General features: G+C 43.9%; 1 protein-coding gene across 1 annotated transcript in view; it reads left to right on the top strand.

The window, feature by feature from the left end:
• Nucleotides 1–16,411, top strand: part of LOC124116211 (mucin-16-like) — a 179,956-nt gene that overhangs the window by 112,949 nt on the left and 50,596 nt on the right. The window contains exons 190-194 of the mRNA XM_048386754.1: nt 537–694; nt 1,686–1,782; nt 12,151–12,219; nt 14,645–14,683; nt 15,039–15,193. Coding sequence (XP_048242711.1) covers nt 537–694; nt 1,686–1,782; nt 12,151–12,219; nt 14,645–14,683; nt 15,039–15,193 — 518 coding nt within the window. The remainder of the gene's footprint in view (nt 1–536; nt 695–1,685; nt 1,783–12,150; nt 12,220–14,644; nt 14,684–15,038; nt 15,194–16,411) is intronic.

Raw genomic sequence — 16,411 nt, 5'->3', positions numbered from 1 at the left:
CCAGTGGTTATTTTGCTAGGTCTGGTACAAAAATCGGCGGAATAATAAAAAATATTAATAAATAATAATAATAATAATAATAATAATAATAATAATAATAATAATAAATCGATCGATTGCAATAGGGCTCTACAGCCTTTCGGCTTGGAGCCCTAATAATAATAATTGTCTCTCTGCTGTCGAGGAGACGGGGACCCTGAGCTGATGTGAGCTTAATCAGCCTGACTGTGCCATGCTCACCCAAACCCTATTTGCTGCAATTATTATCTTTAAAATAATAATAACAATAATGTTGGTTGGATGAGTATAAGAGATCGTCAGTAACTGGCATGATACAAGGCATAACATACTAGTATTAAGGAACATATTATTTCTTTCCACTGCCTCGTCTTCCCTTGAAAGAATCAATCACCTCGACTGATGTGACATTCATACTTTAGATATGTGCAACCCACAAATGTCAAACATAGACATGACACGATAATGTTTCACTATCAATCATCATCAACTAAAATACTTTACATTTCCTTTCACAGCAACCACTGGAGGAGACACACCGAACACTATGACTTTCAGTGACACGTTCACGGTTGTTCTTCCAACTGGAAGCTCTCCACTCGTCATATCAAATTTAAATCCTGGGGACAAGATTTACTCATTGGTAGAAGTGTCAGACGCCGTTCTCCCATTGAAGGTTAGTATTATGGGCACACTACATACAAATAAATGATCCGTGCCAAAAGTGGGTTTTCAGACAATGACAACACATGGCATGTATATTGCTAAACAAAAAGGCTAGCCACCCAACTCGCTTTCTCACTTTCCCCACTACTCTTACTCATTTCTCAATCACATTTTGCAATATACTTACCCAGTTTAATTTCAAATTCATTACAGAGTGGGTACATACGCTTGTTATATATTAATGTCATGTGATCTATTTGGCAGAGCAGGGGCATATATATCTTTCTTCTTCATCTTTCACGCCCTGGGTATTTTGGTGCAAGCAGCTATCCTACCCTGTAAAACTCCAAAACAAGTAGAGCATCATGAAATGTTATGATCGATCTTCAGAAAAAAGGTCGGCTTTTGAAAATGACTGCCAGATATAGAACCAAAACGCCCCCAAACACCCTGAACATTGCACGTGAATCATGGGATTTCTTCCATGCACCGTGCACGTCCGTAACTGACTACCTCCAGATGCAAAACATCACCATAATGCAACGACTAGCAATAGGCCTTTACCTTTCCCCAATAGAGTACGTCTGCGCAATAATCGGGTGACGTCTACGGCGACGTCAAAGCCCAACTGCTATGTAAACCAAACTGGGCCTGGCGCCGCATGAGGGTTGGACAAGGCTCTCTCATATTGTGACGAAATGTTTGACCAATCGTAGGGCCATGACCCATTATTGATCAAAGCATATTAAACGTTCATATTTTGACTCACACATCTGGGTTGGTTTCTGGTTTCTTGGTTGTTTGTACCTCTACAATACATCGCCACTCATATAGGAGTATATTTCCTTATTGGAACAAATGTTAAGTTTGAGTATTAACATAATTTTAGTAAATGACAAAAGAAACAAATCGTGGTGCTGTAATAAATTAAACAAACGAATTAGGCTCATTTGTAGTGCTGAATGTATTTAATAGCTAATCATATTGATAATTGATTCTAGGCGAGTCCAGATGGTACAACGGAGCTCCTTGCCATTGCAAACAAAGAATTCACATTCGCCCAAGTCGGCGTGAAGGCATGTGTGAAGACCGAGACAAGTAAGGGTGTTTTAATATTTCAGGGTGGGATATCATCAGGATGTCATGCGAAGGTCACGTGGATCATGTCGGGATACAAATGCAAAAAACATCAATCGCCTATAGACATCGTTAAGACATCATCATTATTATAATAACAAGATTTCTGATATTATAGCTTATAGTTTTCCTATAGATCCCAGCATGGATGACAATTAAAGCCGAGACCCGATGTGTCGTGTGCCATTGTACCGGTGCACGATGGTTAAATTGAGAGAAAAGTGTCGTATGCCATGTATCACGTCGTTTCTTGTCAGGGAACATACCTACTATGCATGAACCGCAAACATCGCGTCTGATCGCGTGATGTGGTACAATCGTCATAAAATCGTCATGTAAGAAGTGGGTGAAAATCGAGGATAAATGATTTAAGAAACCATGGTAACTAGTTTAACAGGACCAGTATATCGTCACCGATGGCGTAAAATACAAATACTAAATTTACCAATCCCACGGAAGATATTCCCCTAAAAATGTATTTTAAAACGATATTAAAATGTTAACATAACAGCTCAATCTGAGACGACAACCAGTGGCACTACAACTTCAAGATCAACAACTAGTGGAACTACAACATCAGGCACTACAACAAGTGGCACGACCACATCAGGTACCACACCGTCTGGAACAACGACCACTGGAACAACATCAACCAGCGGCACTACTATATCAGGCACAGAAACAAGTGGCACAACCACTTCTGGAACAACAACAACTAGTGGAACAATAACCTCTGGAACAACAACCAGTGGAACAACATCAATCAGTGGTACAACTACATCTGGTACAACAACAACCAGTGGCTCTACCACATCTGGAACATCAACCAGTGGATCAACATCAACGAGTGGCACTATAACGAGTGGTACTACAAGCAGTGGTACTACAACGCCTGGAACAACAACCAGTGTTACTACAACATCTGGAACAACAACCAGTGGCAGTACAACGTCTGGAACAACAACCAGTGGAACAACATCAACCAGTGGTACTACAACGAGTGGTACTACAACGTCTGGAACAACAACCAGTGGTACTACAACGTCTCGAACAACGACCAGTGTGACAACATCAACCAGTGGTACAACAACATCAGGAACAACAACAACCAGTGGCACTACCACATCAGGGACAGCAACGAGTGGTACTACCACATCTGGAAGAACAACCAGTGGAAAAACAACAACCAGTGGCACTACATCATCAGGAACAACAACCAGTGGCACTACCGCATCGAGAACAACAACCAGTGGCACTACCACATCTGGAACAACAAGGAGTGGTACTACCACATCTGGAACAACAACCAGTGGAACAACATCAACCAGTGGTACAACAACATCAGGAACAACAACAACCAGTGGCTCTACCATATCAGGAACAACAACGAGTGGTACCACCACATCTGGAACAACAACCAGTGGAACAACATCAACCAGTGGTACCACTACATCACGAACAACAACAACCAGTGGCACTACCACATCTGGAACAACAACAACAAGTGGCACTACCACATCAGGAACAACAACCAGTGGAACAACATCAACAAGTGGTACAACCACATCAGGGACAACAACAACCAGTGGCACTACCACATCTGGAACAACAACGAGTGGGACTACCACATCTGAAACAACAACCAGTGGAACAACATCAACCAGTGGTACAACCACATCAGGAACATCAACAACCAGTGGCACTACCACATCTGGAACATCAACGAGTGGTACTACCACATCTGGAACAACAACCAGTGGAACAACATCAACCAGTGGCACAACCACATCAGGAACAACAACAACGAGTGGCACTACCACATCAGGAACAACAACGAGTGGTACTACCACATCAGGAACAACAACCAGTGGCACTACCACATCAGGGACAGTAACCAGTGGCACTACCACATCAGGAACAACAACCAGTGGCACTACCACATCTGGAACAACAACCAGTGGCACTACCACATCTGGAACAACAACTAGTGGTACTACCACATCTGGAACAACAACCAGTGGAACAACATCAACCAGTGGTACAACCACATCAGGAACAACAACGAGTGGCACTACCACATCAGGAACAACAACCAGTGGAACAACATCAACCAGTGGTACAGCCACATCAGGAACAACAACAATCAGTGGCAGTACCACATCTGGAACAACAACCAGTGGTACTACCACATCTGGAACAACAACACCCAGTGGCACTACCATATCTGGAACAACAACCAGTGGTACTACCACATCTGGAACAACAACCAGTGGAACAACATCAACCAGTGGTACAGCCACATCAGGAACAACAACAACCAGTGGCACTACCACATCTGGAACAACAACCAGTGGCACTGCCACATCAGGAACAACAACCAGTGGAACAACATCAACCAGTGGCACAACCATATCAGGGACAACAACAGCCAGTGGCAGTACCACATCAGGAACAACGACCAGTGGTATTACGACATCTGGAACAACAACCAGTGGAACAACATCAACCAGTGGTACAGCCACATCAGGATCAACAACAACCAGTGGCACTACCACATCTGGAACAACAACCAGTGGCACTACCACATCAGGAACAACAACCAGTGGAACAACATCAACCAGTGGCACAACCATATCAGGGACAACAACAGCCAGTGGCAGTACCACATCAGGAACAACAACCAGTGGTACTACGACATCTGGAACAACAACCAGTGGAACAACATCAACCAGTGGTACCACCACATCAGGAACAACAACAACCAGTGGCACTACCACCACTGGAACAACAACTAGTGGTACTACCACATCTGGAACAACAACCAGTGGAACAACATCAACCAGTGGTACCACCACATCAGGAACAACAACAACCAGTGGCACTACCACATCTGGAACAACAACGAGTGGTACTACCACATCTGGAACAACAACCAGTGGAACAACATCAACCAATGGCACTACCACATCAGGAACAACAACCAGTGGCACAACCACATCAGGAACAACAACGAGTGGTACTACCACATCTGGAACAGCAACGAGTGGTACCACGACATCTGGAACAACAACCAGTGGAACTACATCAACCAGTGGCACTACCACTGGTACAACCACATCAGGAACAACAACAACCAGTGGCACTACCACATCTGGAACAACAACAAGTGGTACTACTACATCAGGAACAGCAACGAGTGGTACCACCACATCTGGAACAACAACCAGTGGAACAACATCAACCAGTGGCACTACCACATCTGGAACAACAACCAGTGGCACTACCACATCTGGAACAACAACGAGTGGTACTACCACATCTGGAACAACAACCAGTGGTACAACATCAACCAGTGGCAATACCACATCTGGAACAACAACCAGTGGCACTACCACATCAGGAACAACAACGAGTGGCACTACCACATCTGGAACAACAACCAGTGGTACCACCACGTCTGGAACAACAACCAGTGGAACTACCACATCAGGAGCAGCAACGAGTGGTACCACCACATCTGGAACAACAACCAGTGGAACAACATCAACCAATGGCACTACCACATCAGGAACAACAACCAGTGGCACAACCACATCAGGAACAACAACGAGTGGTACTACCACATCTGGAACAGCAACGAGTGGTACCACGACATCTGGAACAACAACCAGTGGAACTACATCAACCAGTGGCACTACCACTGGTACAACAACATCTGGAACAACAACAACCAGTGGCACTACCACATCTGGAACAGCAACGAGTGGTACCACCACATCTGGAACAACAACCAGTGGAACAACATCAACCAGTGGTACAACCACATCAGGAACAACAACAACCAGTGGTACTACCACATCTGGAACAACAACGAGTGGTACTACCACATCTGGAACAACAACCAGTGGAACAACATCAACCAGTGGCACTACCACATCTGGACCAACAACCAGTGGCACTACCACATCAGGAACAACAACGAGTGGCACTACCACATCTGGAACAGCAACGAGTGGTACCACCACATCTGGAACAACAACCAGTGGAACTACATCAAACAGTGGCACTACCACTGGTACAACCACATCAGGAACAACAACAACGAGTGGCACTACCACATCTGGAACAACAACAAGTGGTACTACCACATCTGGAACAACAACCAGTGGAACAACATCAACCAGTGGCACTACCACATCAGGAACAACAACCAGTGGCACTACCACATCAGGAACAACAACGAGTGGCACTACCACATCAGGAGCAGCAACGAGTGGTACCACCACATCTGGAACAACAACCATTGGAACTACATCAACCAGTGGCACCACCACATCAGGAACAACAACCAGTGGCACTACCACATCTGGAACAACAACCAGCGGAACTTCATCAACCAGTGGCACCACCACATCTGGAACAACAACCAGTGGCACTACCACATCTGGAACAACAACCAGTGGAACAACATCAACCAGTGGTACAACCACATCAGGAACAACAACAACGAGTGGCACTGCAACATCAGTAGCAGCAACGAGTGGCACTACCACATCTGGAACAACAAACAGTGGAACTACATCAACCAGTGGTACAACCACATCTGGAACAACAACAACCAGTGGCACTACCACATCTGGAACAACAACCAGTGGCACTACCACATCTGGAACAACAACCAGTGGAACAACATCAACCAGTGGTACAACCACATCAGGGACAACAATAACCAGTGGCACTACCACATCTGGAACAACAACCAGTGGAACAACATCAACCAGTGGTACAACCACATCAGGAACAACAACAACGAGTGGTACTGCCACATCTGGAACAACAACCAGTGGAACAACATCAACCAGTGGTACAACCACATCAGGAACAACAACAACGAGTGGTACTACCACATCTGGAACAACAACCAGTGGAACAACATCAACCAGTGGTACCACCACATCAGGGACAACAACAACCAGTGGCACTACCACATCTGGAACAACAACGAGTGGGACTACCACATCTGAAACAACAACCAGTGGAACAACATCAACTAGTGGTACAACCACATCAGGAACAACAACAACCAGTGGCACTACCACATCTGGAACAACAACGAGTGGTACTACCTCATCTGGAACAACAACCAGTGGAACAACAACATCTGGAACAACAACCAGTGGCACTACCACATCTGGAACAACAACGAGTGGGACTACCACATCTGAAACAACAACCAGTGGAACAACATCAACCAGTGGTACAACCACATCAGGAACAACAACAACCAGTGGCTCTACCACATCTGGAACAACAACGAGTGGTACTACCTCATCTGGAACAACAACCAGTGGAACAACAACATCTGGAACAACAACCAGTGGCACTACCACATCTGGAACAACAACCAGTGGAACAACTTCAACCAGTGGTACAACCACATCAGGGACAACAATAACCAGTGGCACTACCACATCTGGAACAATAACGAGTGGTACTACCACATCTGGAACAACAACCAGTGGAACAACATCAACCAGTGGTACAACCACATCAGGAACAACAACGAGTGGCACTACCACATCAGGAACAACAACGAGTGGCACTACCACATCAGGAGCAGCAACGAGTGGTACCACCACATCTGGAACAACAACCAGTGGAACTACATCAACCAGTGGCACCACCACATCTGGAACAACAACAACGAGTGGCACTACCACATCTGGAACAACAACGAGTGGTACTACCACATCTGGAACCACAACCAGTGGAACAACCACATCTGGAACAACAACCAGCGGAACTACATCAACCAGTGGCACTACCACATCTGGAACAACAACCAGTGGCACTACCACATCTGGAACAACAACCAGTGGAACAACATCAACCAGTGGTACAACCACATCAGGAACAACAACAACGAGTGGCACTGCAACATCAGTAGCAGCAACGAGTGGCACTACCACATCTGGAACAACAAACAGTGGAACTACATCAACCAGTGGTACAACCACATCTGGAACAACAACAACCAGTGGCACTACCACATCTGGAACAACAACCAGTGGCACTACCACATCTGGAACAACAACCAGTGGAACAACATCAACCAGTGGTACAACCACATCAGGGACAACAATAACCAGTGGCACTACCACATCTGGAACAACAACCAGTGGAACAACATCAACCAGTGGTACAACCACATCAGGAACAACAACAACGAGTGGTACTGCCACATCTGGAACAACAACCAGTGGAACAACATCAACCAGTGGTACAACCACATCAGGAACAACAACAACGAGTGGTACTACCACATCTGGAACAACAACCAGTGGAACAACATCAACCAGTGGTACCACCACATCAGGGACAACAACAACCAGTGGCACTACCACATCTGGAACAACAACGAGTGGGACTACCACATCTGAAACAACAACCAGTGGAACAACATCAACTAGTGGTACAACCACATCAGGAACAACAACAACCAGTGGCACTACCACATCTGGAACAACAACGAGTGGTACTACCTCATCTGGAACAACAACCAGTGGAACAACAACATCTGGAACAACAACCAGTGGCACTACCACATCTGGAACAACAACGAGTGGGACTACCACATCTGAAACAACAACCAGTGGAACAACATCAACCAGTGGTACAACCACATCAGGAACAACAACAACCAGTGGCTCTACCACATCTGGAACAACAACGAGTGGTACTACCTCATCTGGAACAACAACCAGTGGAACAACAACATCTGGAACAACAACCAGTGGCACTACCACATCTGGAACAACAACCAGTGGAACAACTTCAACCAGTGGTACAACCACATCAGGGACAACAATAACCAGTGGCACTACCACATCTGGAACAATAACGAGTGGTACTACCACATCTGGAACAACAACCAGTGGAACAACATCAACCAGTGGTACAACCACATCAGGAACAACAACGAGTGGCACTACCACATCAGGAACAACAACGAGTGGCACTACCACATCAGGAGCAGCAACGAGTGGTACCACCACATCTGGAACAACAACCAGTGGAACTACATCAACCAGTGGCACCACCACATCTGGAACAACAACAACGAGTGGCACTACCACATCTGGAACAACAACGAGTGGTACTACCACATCTGGAACCACAACCAGTGGAACAACCACTTCTGGAACAACAACCAGTGGAACTACATCAACCAGTGGCACTACCACATTAGGAACAACAACAACCAGTGGCACTACCACATCTGGAACAACAACGAGTGGCACTACCACATCAGGAGCAGCAACGAGTAGTACCACCACATCTGGAACAACAACCAGTGGAACAACATCAACCAGTGGCACTACCACATCAGGAGCAGCAACGAGTGGTACCACCACATCTGGAACAACAACAAGTGGAACTACATCAACCAGTGGCACTACCACATCTGGAACAACAACAACCAGTGGCACTACCACATCTGGAACAACAACGAGTGGTACTACCACATCTGGAACCACAACCAGTGGAACAACCACATCTGGAACAACAACCAGTGGAACTACATCAACCAGTGGCACTACCGCATCAGGAACAACAACAACCAGTGGAACTACCACATCAGGAACAACAACGAGTGGCACTACCACATCAGGAGCAGCAACGAGTGGTACCACCACATCTGGAACAACAACCAGTGGAACTACATCAACCAGTGGCACCACAACATCTGCAACAACAACAACCAGTGGCACTACCACATCTGGAACAACAACGAGTGGTACTACCTCATCTGGAACAACAACCAGTGGAACAACCACATCTGGAACAACAACCAGTGGCACAACCACACCAGGAACAACAACCAGTGGAACAACATCAACCAGTGGTACAACCACATCAGGGACAACAATAACCAGTGGCACTACCACATCTGGAAAAATAACGAGTGGTACTACCACATCTGGAACAACAACCAGTGGAACAACATCAACCAGTGGTACAACCACATCAGGGACAACAATAACCAGTGGGACTACCACATCTGGAACAATAACGAGTGGTACTACCACATCTGGAACAACAACCAGTGGAACAACATCAACCAGTGGTACAACCACATCTGGAACAACAACAACGAGTGGTACTGCCACATCTGTAACAACAACCAGTGGAACAACATTAAGCAGTGGTACAACCACATCTGGAACAACAACAACAAGTGGTACTACCACATCTGGAACAACAACCAGTGGAACAACATCAACCAGTGGTACAACCACATCAGGAACAACAATAACGAGTGGTACTACGACATCTGGAACAACAACCAGTGGAACAACATCAACCAGTGGTACCACCACATCAGGAACAACAACAACCAGTGGCACTACCACATCTGGAACATCAACGAGTGGCACTACCACATCAGGAACAACTACTAGTGGAACAACATCAACCAGTGGTACAACCACATCAGGGACAACAACAGCCAGTGGCACTACCACATCTAGAACAACAACCAGTGGCACTGCCACGTCTGGAACAACCACGAGTGATACTACCACATCTGGAACAACAACCAGTGGAACAGCATCAACCAGTGGCACTACAACATCTGGAACAACAACCAGTGGCACTACCACATCAGGAACAACAACCAGTGGCACTACCACATCTGGAACAACAACCAGTGGCACTACCACATCAGGTACAACAACCAGTGGAACAACATCAACCAGTGGTACAACCACATCAGGAACAACAACAACCAGTGGCACTACCACATCTGGAACAACAACGAGTGGTACTACCACATCTGGAACAACAACCAGTGGAACAACATCAACCAGTGGCACAACCACATCAGGAACAACAACAACGAGTGGCACTACCACATCTGGAATAACAACGAGTGGTACTACCACATCTGGAACACCAACCAGTGGAACAACATCAACCAGTGGCACAACCACATCAGGAACAACAACAACGAGTGGCACTACCACATCAGGAACAACAACGAGTGGTACTACCACATCTGGAACAACAACCAGTGGCACTACCACATCAGGAACAACAACCAGTGGAACAACATCAACCAGTGGTACAACCACATCAGGAACAACAACAACCAGTGGCACTACAACATCTGGAACAACAACCAGTGGCACTACCACATCAGGAACAACAGCCAGTGGAACAACATCTACCAGTGGTACAACCACATCAGGAACAACAACGAGTGGTACTACCTCATCTGGAACAACAACCAGTGGAACAACATCAACCAGTGGTACAACCACATCGGGAACAAGAACCAGTGGCACTACCACATCTGGAACAACAACCAGTGGAACTACATCAACCAGTGGCACTACCACATCAGGAACAACAACCAGTGGAACAACATCAACCAGTGGTACAACCACATCTGGAACAACAACAACAAGTGGAACCACATCAACCAGTGGTACCACAACATCTGGAACAACAACAACCAGTGGCACTACCACATCAGGAAGTACAACATCTGAAACAACAACCAGTGGAACAACATCAACCAGTGGTACTGCAACAAGTGGCACTACCACATCAGGCACAACAACAAGTGGCACTACTACTTCTGGAACAGCAACAACAACCAGTGGTACTACAACAAGTGGTGCTACCACATCAGGCACAACAACTAGTGGTACTATAAATTAAGGCATTATGAAGCTGCCAATGCTGTCATTTTAGAATATCGTTGGGAGATTGTTGTTCATGTTATTTACCAATAGATATTAAACAATCATATACAACTTATATGACAACATGTTCAAGCAATCAATAACATTTCAAATATACGCTAAGTATATCAGTGTCACGCTTAGTCCCTAAGTTGTACATCTGCTGAACAAAGTAAAGGGGTACATGTCAGTTAAAAAACAAAGAACATTTTCTCCTCCAGGTGTGTTTATTCTGAACATCTATCGTCTTTCATTGATACTGTATAACCGATACCTTTGCTTGAATCCCCCCGAAGGAAATATAATTGTTTTAACTAATTGTAAAGCAAAAAATAAAAGTGTGATAGTGATAAACTGATGATTGCGTTGACTTGTCACTAAAGCGGCAGATTCAATTTCCAATGTCTGGTTGTTAGATTTCTTCCCATCTACTCATTCTTTAACAAAACGCACTTAGACATGTCTAAGTGTTTTGTTGCTCGTCATCGAAATTAAATACATTATCCAATAGCAACAGCAAACATGAAACATACAACCATGTATTATGGTGCTTTAACTGCATGTTTCGTTTATGTTTCAGCCTCTACTAGTGGAACAACAACCAGCGGTACAACAACCAGTGGAACAACAACCAGTGGAACAACAACAAGTAGGTCCAAGAATACATAGTATTACACATTGATCTATCAGGGAGTAGTAGGTACTCCAACCAATCACAAGAGTGATGTGAAATAATTCCTAAGATCATGGCAAGGCTTACTTGCACATCGACGGAAGTAATTTAGTCCGAAACAGTCATGCTTTTGCAAGAGTGAATAGGAACAAAAATACAATAAGTTAATAATTTTAATGATAGCTACAGATTATTCAAAGTTGATACACTCAGTAACACATTTGTGTGACTTTGTTTTTTTTCTTCATTGAAAAGTATTCCAGTTTGTGTGTGTGGCTGCTTGTGCTAGTCCGGAATCATGCCGACTTTATAGTGATAGCCCACTGAAATACCATACAGCAGTTTAACGTGAATACCCCACTCAGATACAGTACAATGACTTCGAGCCGACCACTCCTTGTTTTAAATCCTTAAATACTGCTGAGCGCCAGGCAGGGTAACAACAAGTATAATATTTTAACGTCTTTTGGTGTGACGTGAATGGGGATCGAATCCCGGACCACTTGGGGCGGTCTAGCTAATGTAGAAGGCAAGTCCAAAGTGATGCAGGCCGCAGAGGTTTACCTAAGAGCACGGGTAGGGTGCTGACAAAGCAAGGGTCATTATATGGGCGAAGTTGGAATATCGAACCCTCCTGACATGGCAACTCTGCACAATGAATTATTCTATTTGAAGACAGTTCCAGGGCGTTTAGAAAGTTGATACCGAAGCTAAATTACACTAAAAAGTTTATTAGTATTATAAGTTAGTACTACTGCTGCTGCCCTGGTACTGCCACTACTACAATTACTACCACTACTACTACTACAACTACTACTACTACTACTACTACTACTACTACTACTACTACTACTACTACTACTACTACTACTACTTCTACTACTACTACTTCTACTACTACTACTTCTACTACTACCACTACTACTACTACTACCACTACTACTACTACTACCACTACTACTACTACTGCTGCTGCTGGTGCGGCTGCTGCTGCAGCTCTACTACTACCACTACTACTAATCGTTTGATTGACTATCTGGAAACATCAATAATAATAGCGGGTGTCACGGATCGCCAGGTGATACGCGTATCGACTTGAGATTCGGAATTAGTTTTTTGTCGGGCATCTCAACTTATTTAAATAACCTAACGCTTCGCCAAAATGTCAAAGGAATACTTCCCATAAACAGCTCCAACAGTACCTTCAACCAGTGGCACAGCAACATTTGTACCATCAACCAGTGGAATAGCAACATTTGTACCATCAACCAGCGGCACAGCAACATTTGTACCATCAACCAGTGGCACATCAACATTTGTACCATCAACCAGTGGCACAGCAACATTTGTACCATCAACCAGTGGCACAGCAACATTTGTACCATCAACCAGCGGCACAGCAACATTTGTACCATCAACCAGTGGCACAGCAACATTTGTACCATCAACCAGCGGCATAGCAACATTTGTACCATCAACCAGTGGCACAGCAACATTTGTACCATCAACCAGTGGCACAGCAACATTTTTACCATCAACCAGCGGCACAGCAACATCTGAACCATCAACCAGCGGCATAGCAACATCTGAACCATCAACCAGCGGCATAGCAACATCTGAACCATCAACCAGCGGCACAGCAACAACTGAACCATCAACCAAGCGCAAAGGAACCTTTCCACTTTCCCCGAGTAACTCAGAAAATGTGTTCCCGTCATTGAGCGGCTCTACACCTCTTTCTCCATCTTTTAGTAAGACATATATTGTTTTTAAGTATATCAACCTTTACAAGTCTTCAAATCTGAACAGAAGTGCTGTAAAACTGCTGATGGAATCATCAATCTCACCAAAGTTTTCTTTTTTCTTTTACTGATATTGCCACATTTTAGCCACTGGTGATACTAAGAATATGTTGAACATAGTTCTTTTACCTGGGGAGGCCAACCGGACCTTGACAAATTGACGAACCTATATGTGTGCTGAGTACCCACCCACAAATAAAACGGGCCTGTAACGTCGGTGTGAATCATCATATCGTAACGTCCACGTCAACATCGAAAGTAGCCGAAAGTTTTGGGTCAATCAAACATTACAAGATTGATCTCACAAAAGACATGAGTGGGTCGCTTCCTGTGTTCTACGTGTGAACAGCACCTAGGATATGCTGAAACTGAGTTAACAATGTGTATCGAAAGCAACAGTTTCAATACTGGTTGAAATAGTCGGAACCAAAGTAGTCCATCTCGCAATTTGCATGTGTAACCGTCATTCGGCTGATAATTCAATATGTTTAGTATCGTACATTGTAAACAAACATGTATGAACTTCACTTGGATCGATTTCCTCACTTGGTAGCTGACACGTTTGTCGCTCATTGTAATCTCTAACTGTATATTTTCAGGCTCTACCACTGTGTCAACCACTACCTCGGCAACCACAGGTACGGTATCATGACTAGTAATCTTTTAATGTTCAATTAGTAATACAGTCTTTATCGATTAACCTGAATGGTAACGCCGACGTCCACTGATATGGGATTGGAATTTGTTTCATAATAGCAGACATTTAGTTATATACGTATCCTACTTTATTGACAGTTATTATTCTATTGTCTCATCATCCATTCTCACCATGTGTGTATGGATAGAAGTAAGTCGTGTTTTGGAGTTGAGGGTGGTGAAATGTACGACTAGTCTTTAGATGAGCTAATTATAGATTTAAAAATAATTCGCTGCCATAGAGACAAAAACAGCAATCAATGCTGGTCTATATTGGTATATTCATTATATTTCCAGGCACCTGCAGACATGAGACTATCCAAGATTCAAAAGTGGAAGAAAGTGAAAACGCCTCACTTGTGACCATACCCACTAAATCCAATGAAATAATCGGTGATGTGAACCTCGGTTTCACTGGAACCGCAAGGGTGTTTACAGTTCAAGACACACGTGTACGTACTAGCCTCTGCAACTGTTAGGTAACAATAACCACAAATTATAGGGAAACAATGGCCTTTGTTTTATTGCACCAAGGGTTCAGTTGGTACGCCTGGCGAAACAGTTTAGCGCGAATGTAATTGAAAAAAATATTTTGATAACAGTTGTCCTTAGCTAAGATGTGATGTTTGCCAGCTGATCTGACGCGTAAAGCATGTAAACGTTGCGTATGCAACACACCACTCACGACGAATTAAAACATAATATACACGCAATGAAAGTTCCACCAATATTATGAATACAACCTTTTTTTAAATGTTACGATTGTTGTCCCATTTTATCGACAAGGAATTACTCTTTTCACACCATGTTCTGGTTTCTATGCAATGGATTTGTGACAGGTGCACTGATTTTTAAATTTCGTGCCCCAAATAGCAAGGGTTTCCAGGTGTATATTCATTGTCATTAGTAGATTTTCTTTTGAAAGGTTGGCACAACACCACAATTAATTGTACCGAATCTGGGGCAAGTAAAACTGAATAAATATAAATGCAATTATTTTCCGAAAATAAACTTCCCGAGAAACATGGACAATTTCTGAGAGAGAAAGAAATGAAAGAACGTCAGAACACGGTAATCCTGGATAGGAAAAGGCCGTAACGCGATTTAAAAATCTGAGGTAGAAGCAGGCAGACTAGGCACCGTCTCGATCGTTTGAATTGCGCAGCGCGCCAGACACTGGGATTCCGTTCAAGTTCAGTGATGGGAATGCCGTGGCGGAATTATATATTTTGTCTTTTTTATCGTCTGTTTTTCTATTTCCGTTTTTCTCAATTGATTAGGTATTAAAATACCCATAGTAGAGACTATAAGTTTACTTGCCCTTTAAAATCTTATTCCAACCACAATCGTATGAGGGGAGAATCATCGTAAGAGTCAGGTTACTTAATTTCCAGGCAACTAAAGCAGAATAGTCGGTTATATATAGCTTCATGTTACAGTGTTCTCATTTTGATATTTCACATTTGAAGTACTTGCATTTCAACTAACACAAATTTCAGAAATTTCAGCATTTACTTAAACAGTTGTTACGCTGCTTCTTAAAATGTTGGGAGTTACAAATGTGAAACTATGTGATAAATGTGGACAGCCTTATAGATATTTAGAAAAGCAAGAAAGTGATGCTACTCTGTTCTACCACCTAATTCAGAAGACCTTATACAATAGAATTA

This window comes from Haliotis rufescens, unplaced genomic scaffold, assembly GCF_023055435.1.
Source record: "Haliotis rufescens isolate VD_foot unplaced genomic scaffold, xgHalRufe1.0.p SCAF_10, whole genome shotgun sequence".
Classification (NCBI taxonomy): domain Eukaryota; kingdom Metazoa; phylum Mollusca; class Gastropoda; order Lepetellida; family Haliotidae; genus Haliotis; species Haliotis rufescens.
The sequence above is the reverse complement of the archived record's forward strand: the minus strand, read 5'-3'. Positions and strand labels throughout refer to the sequence as shown.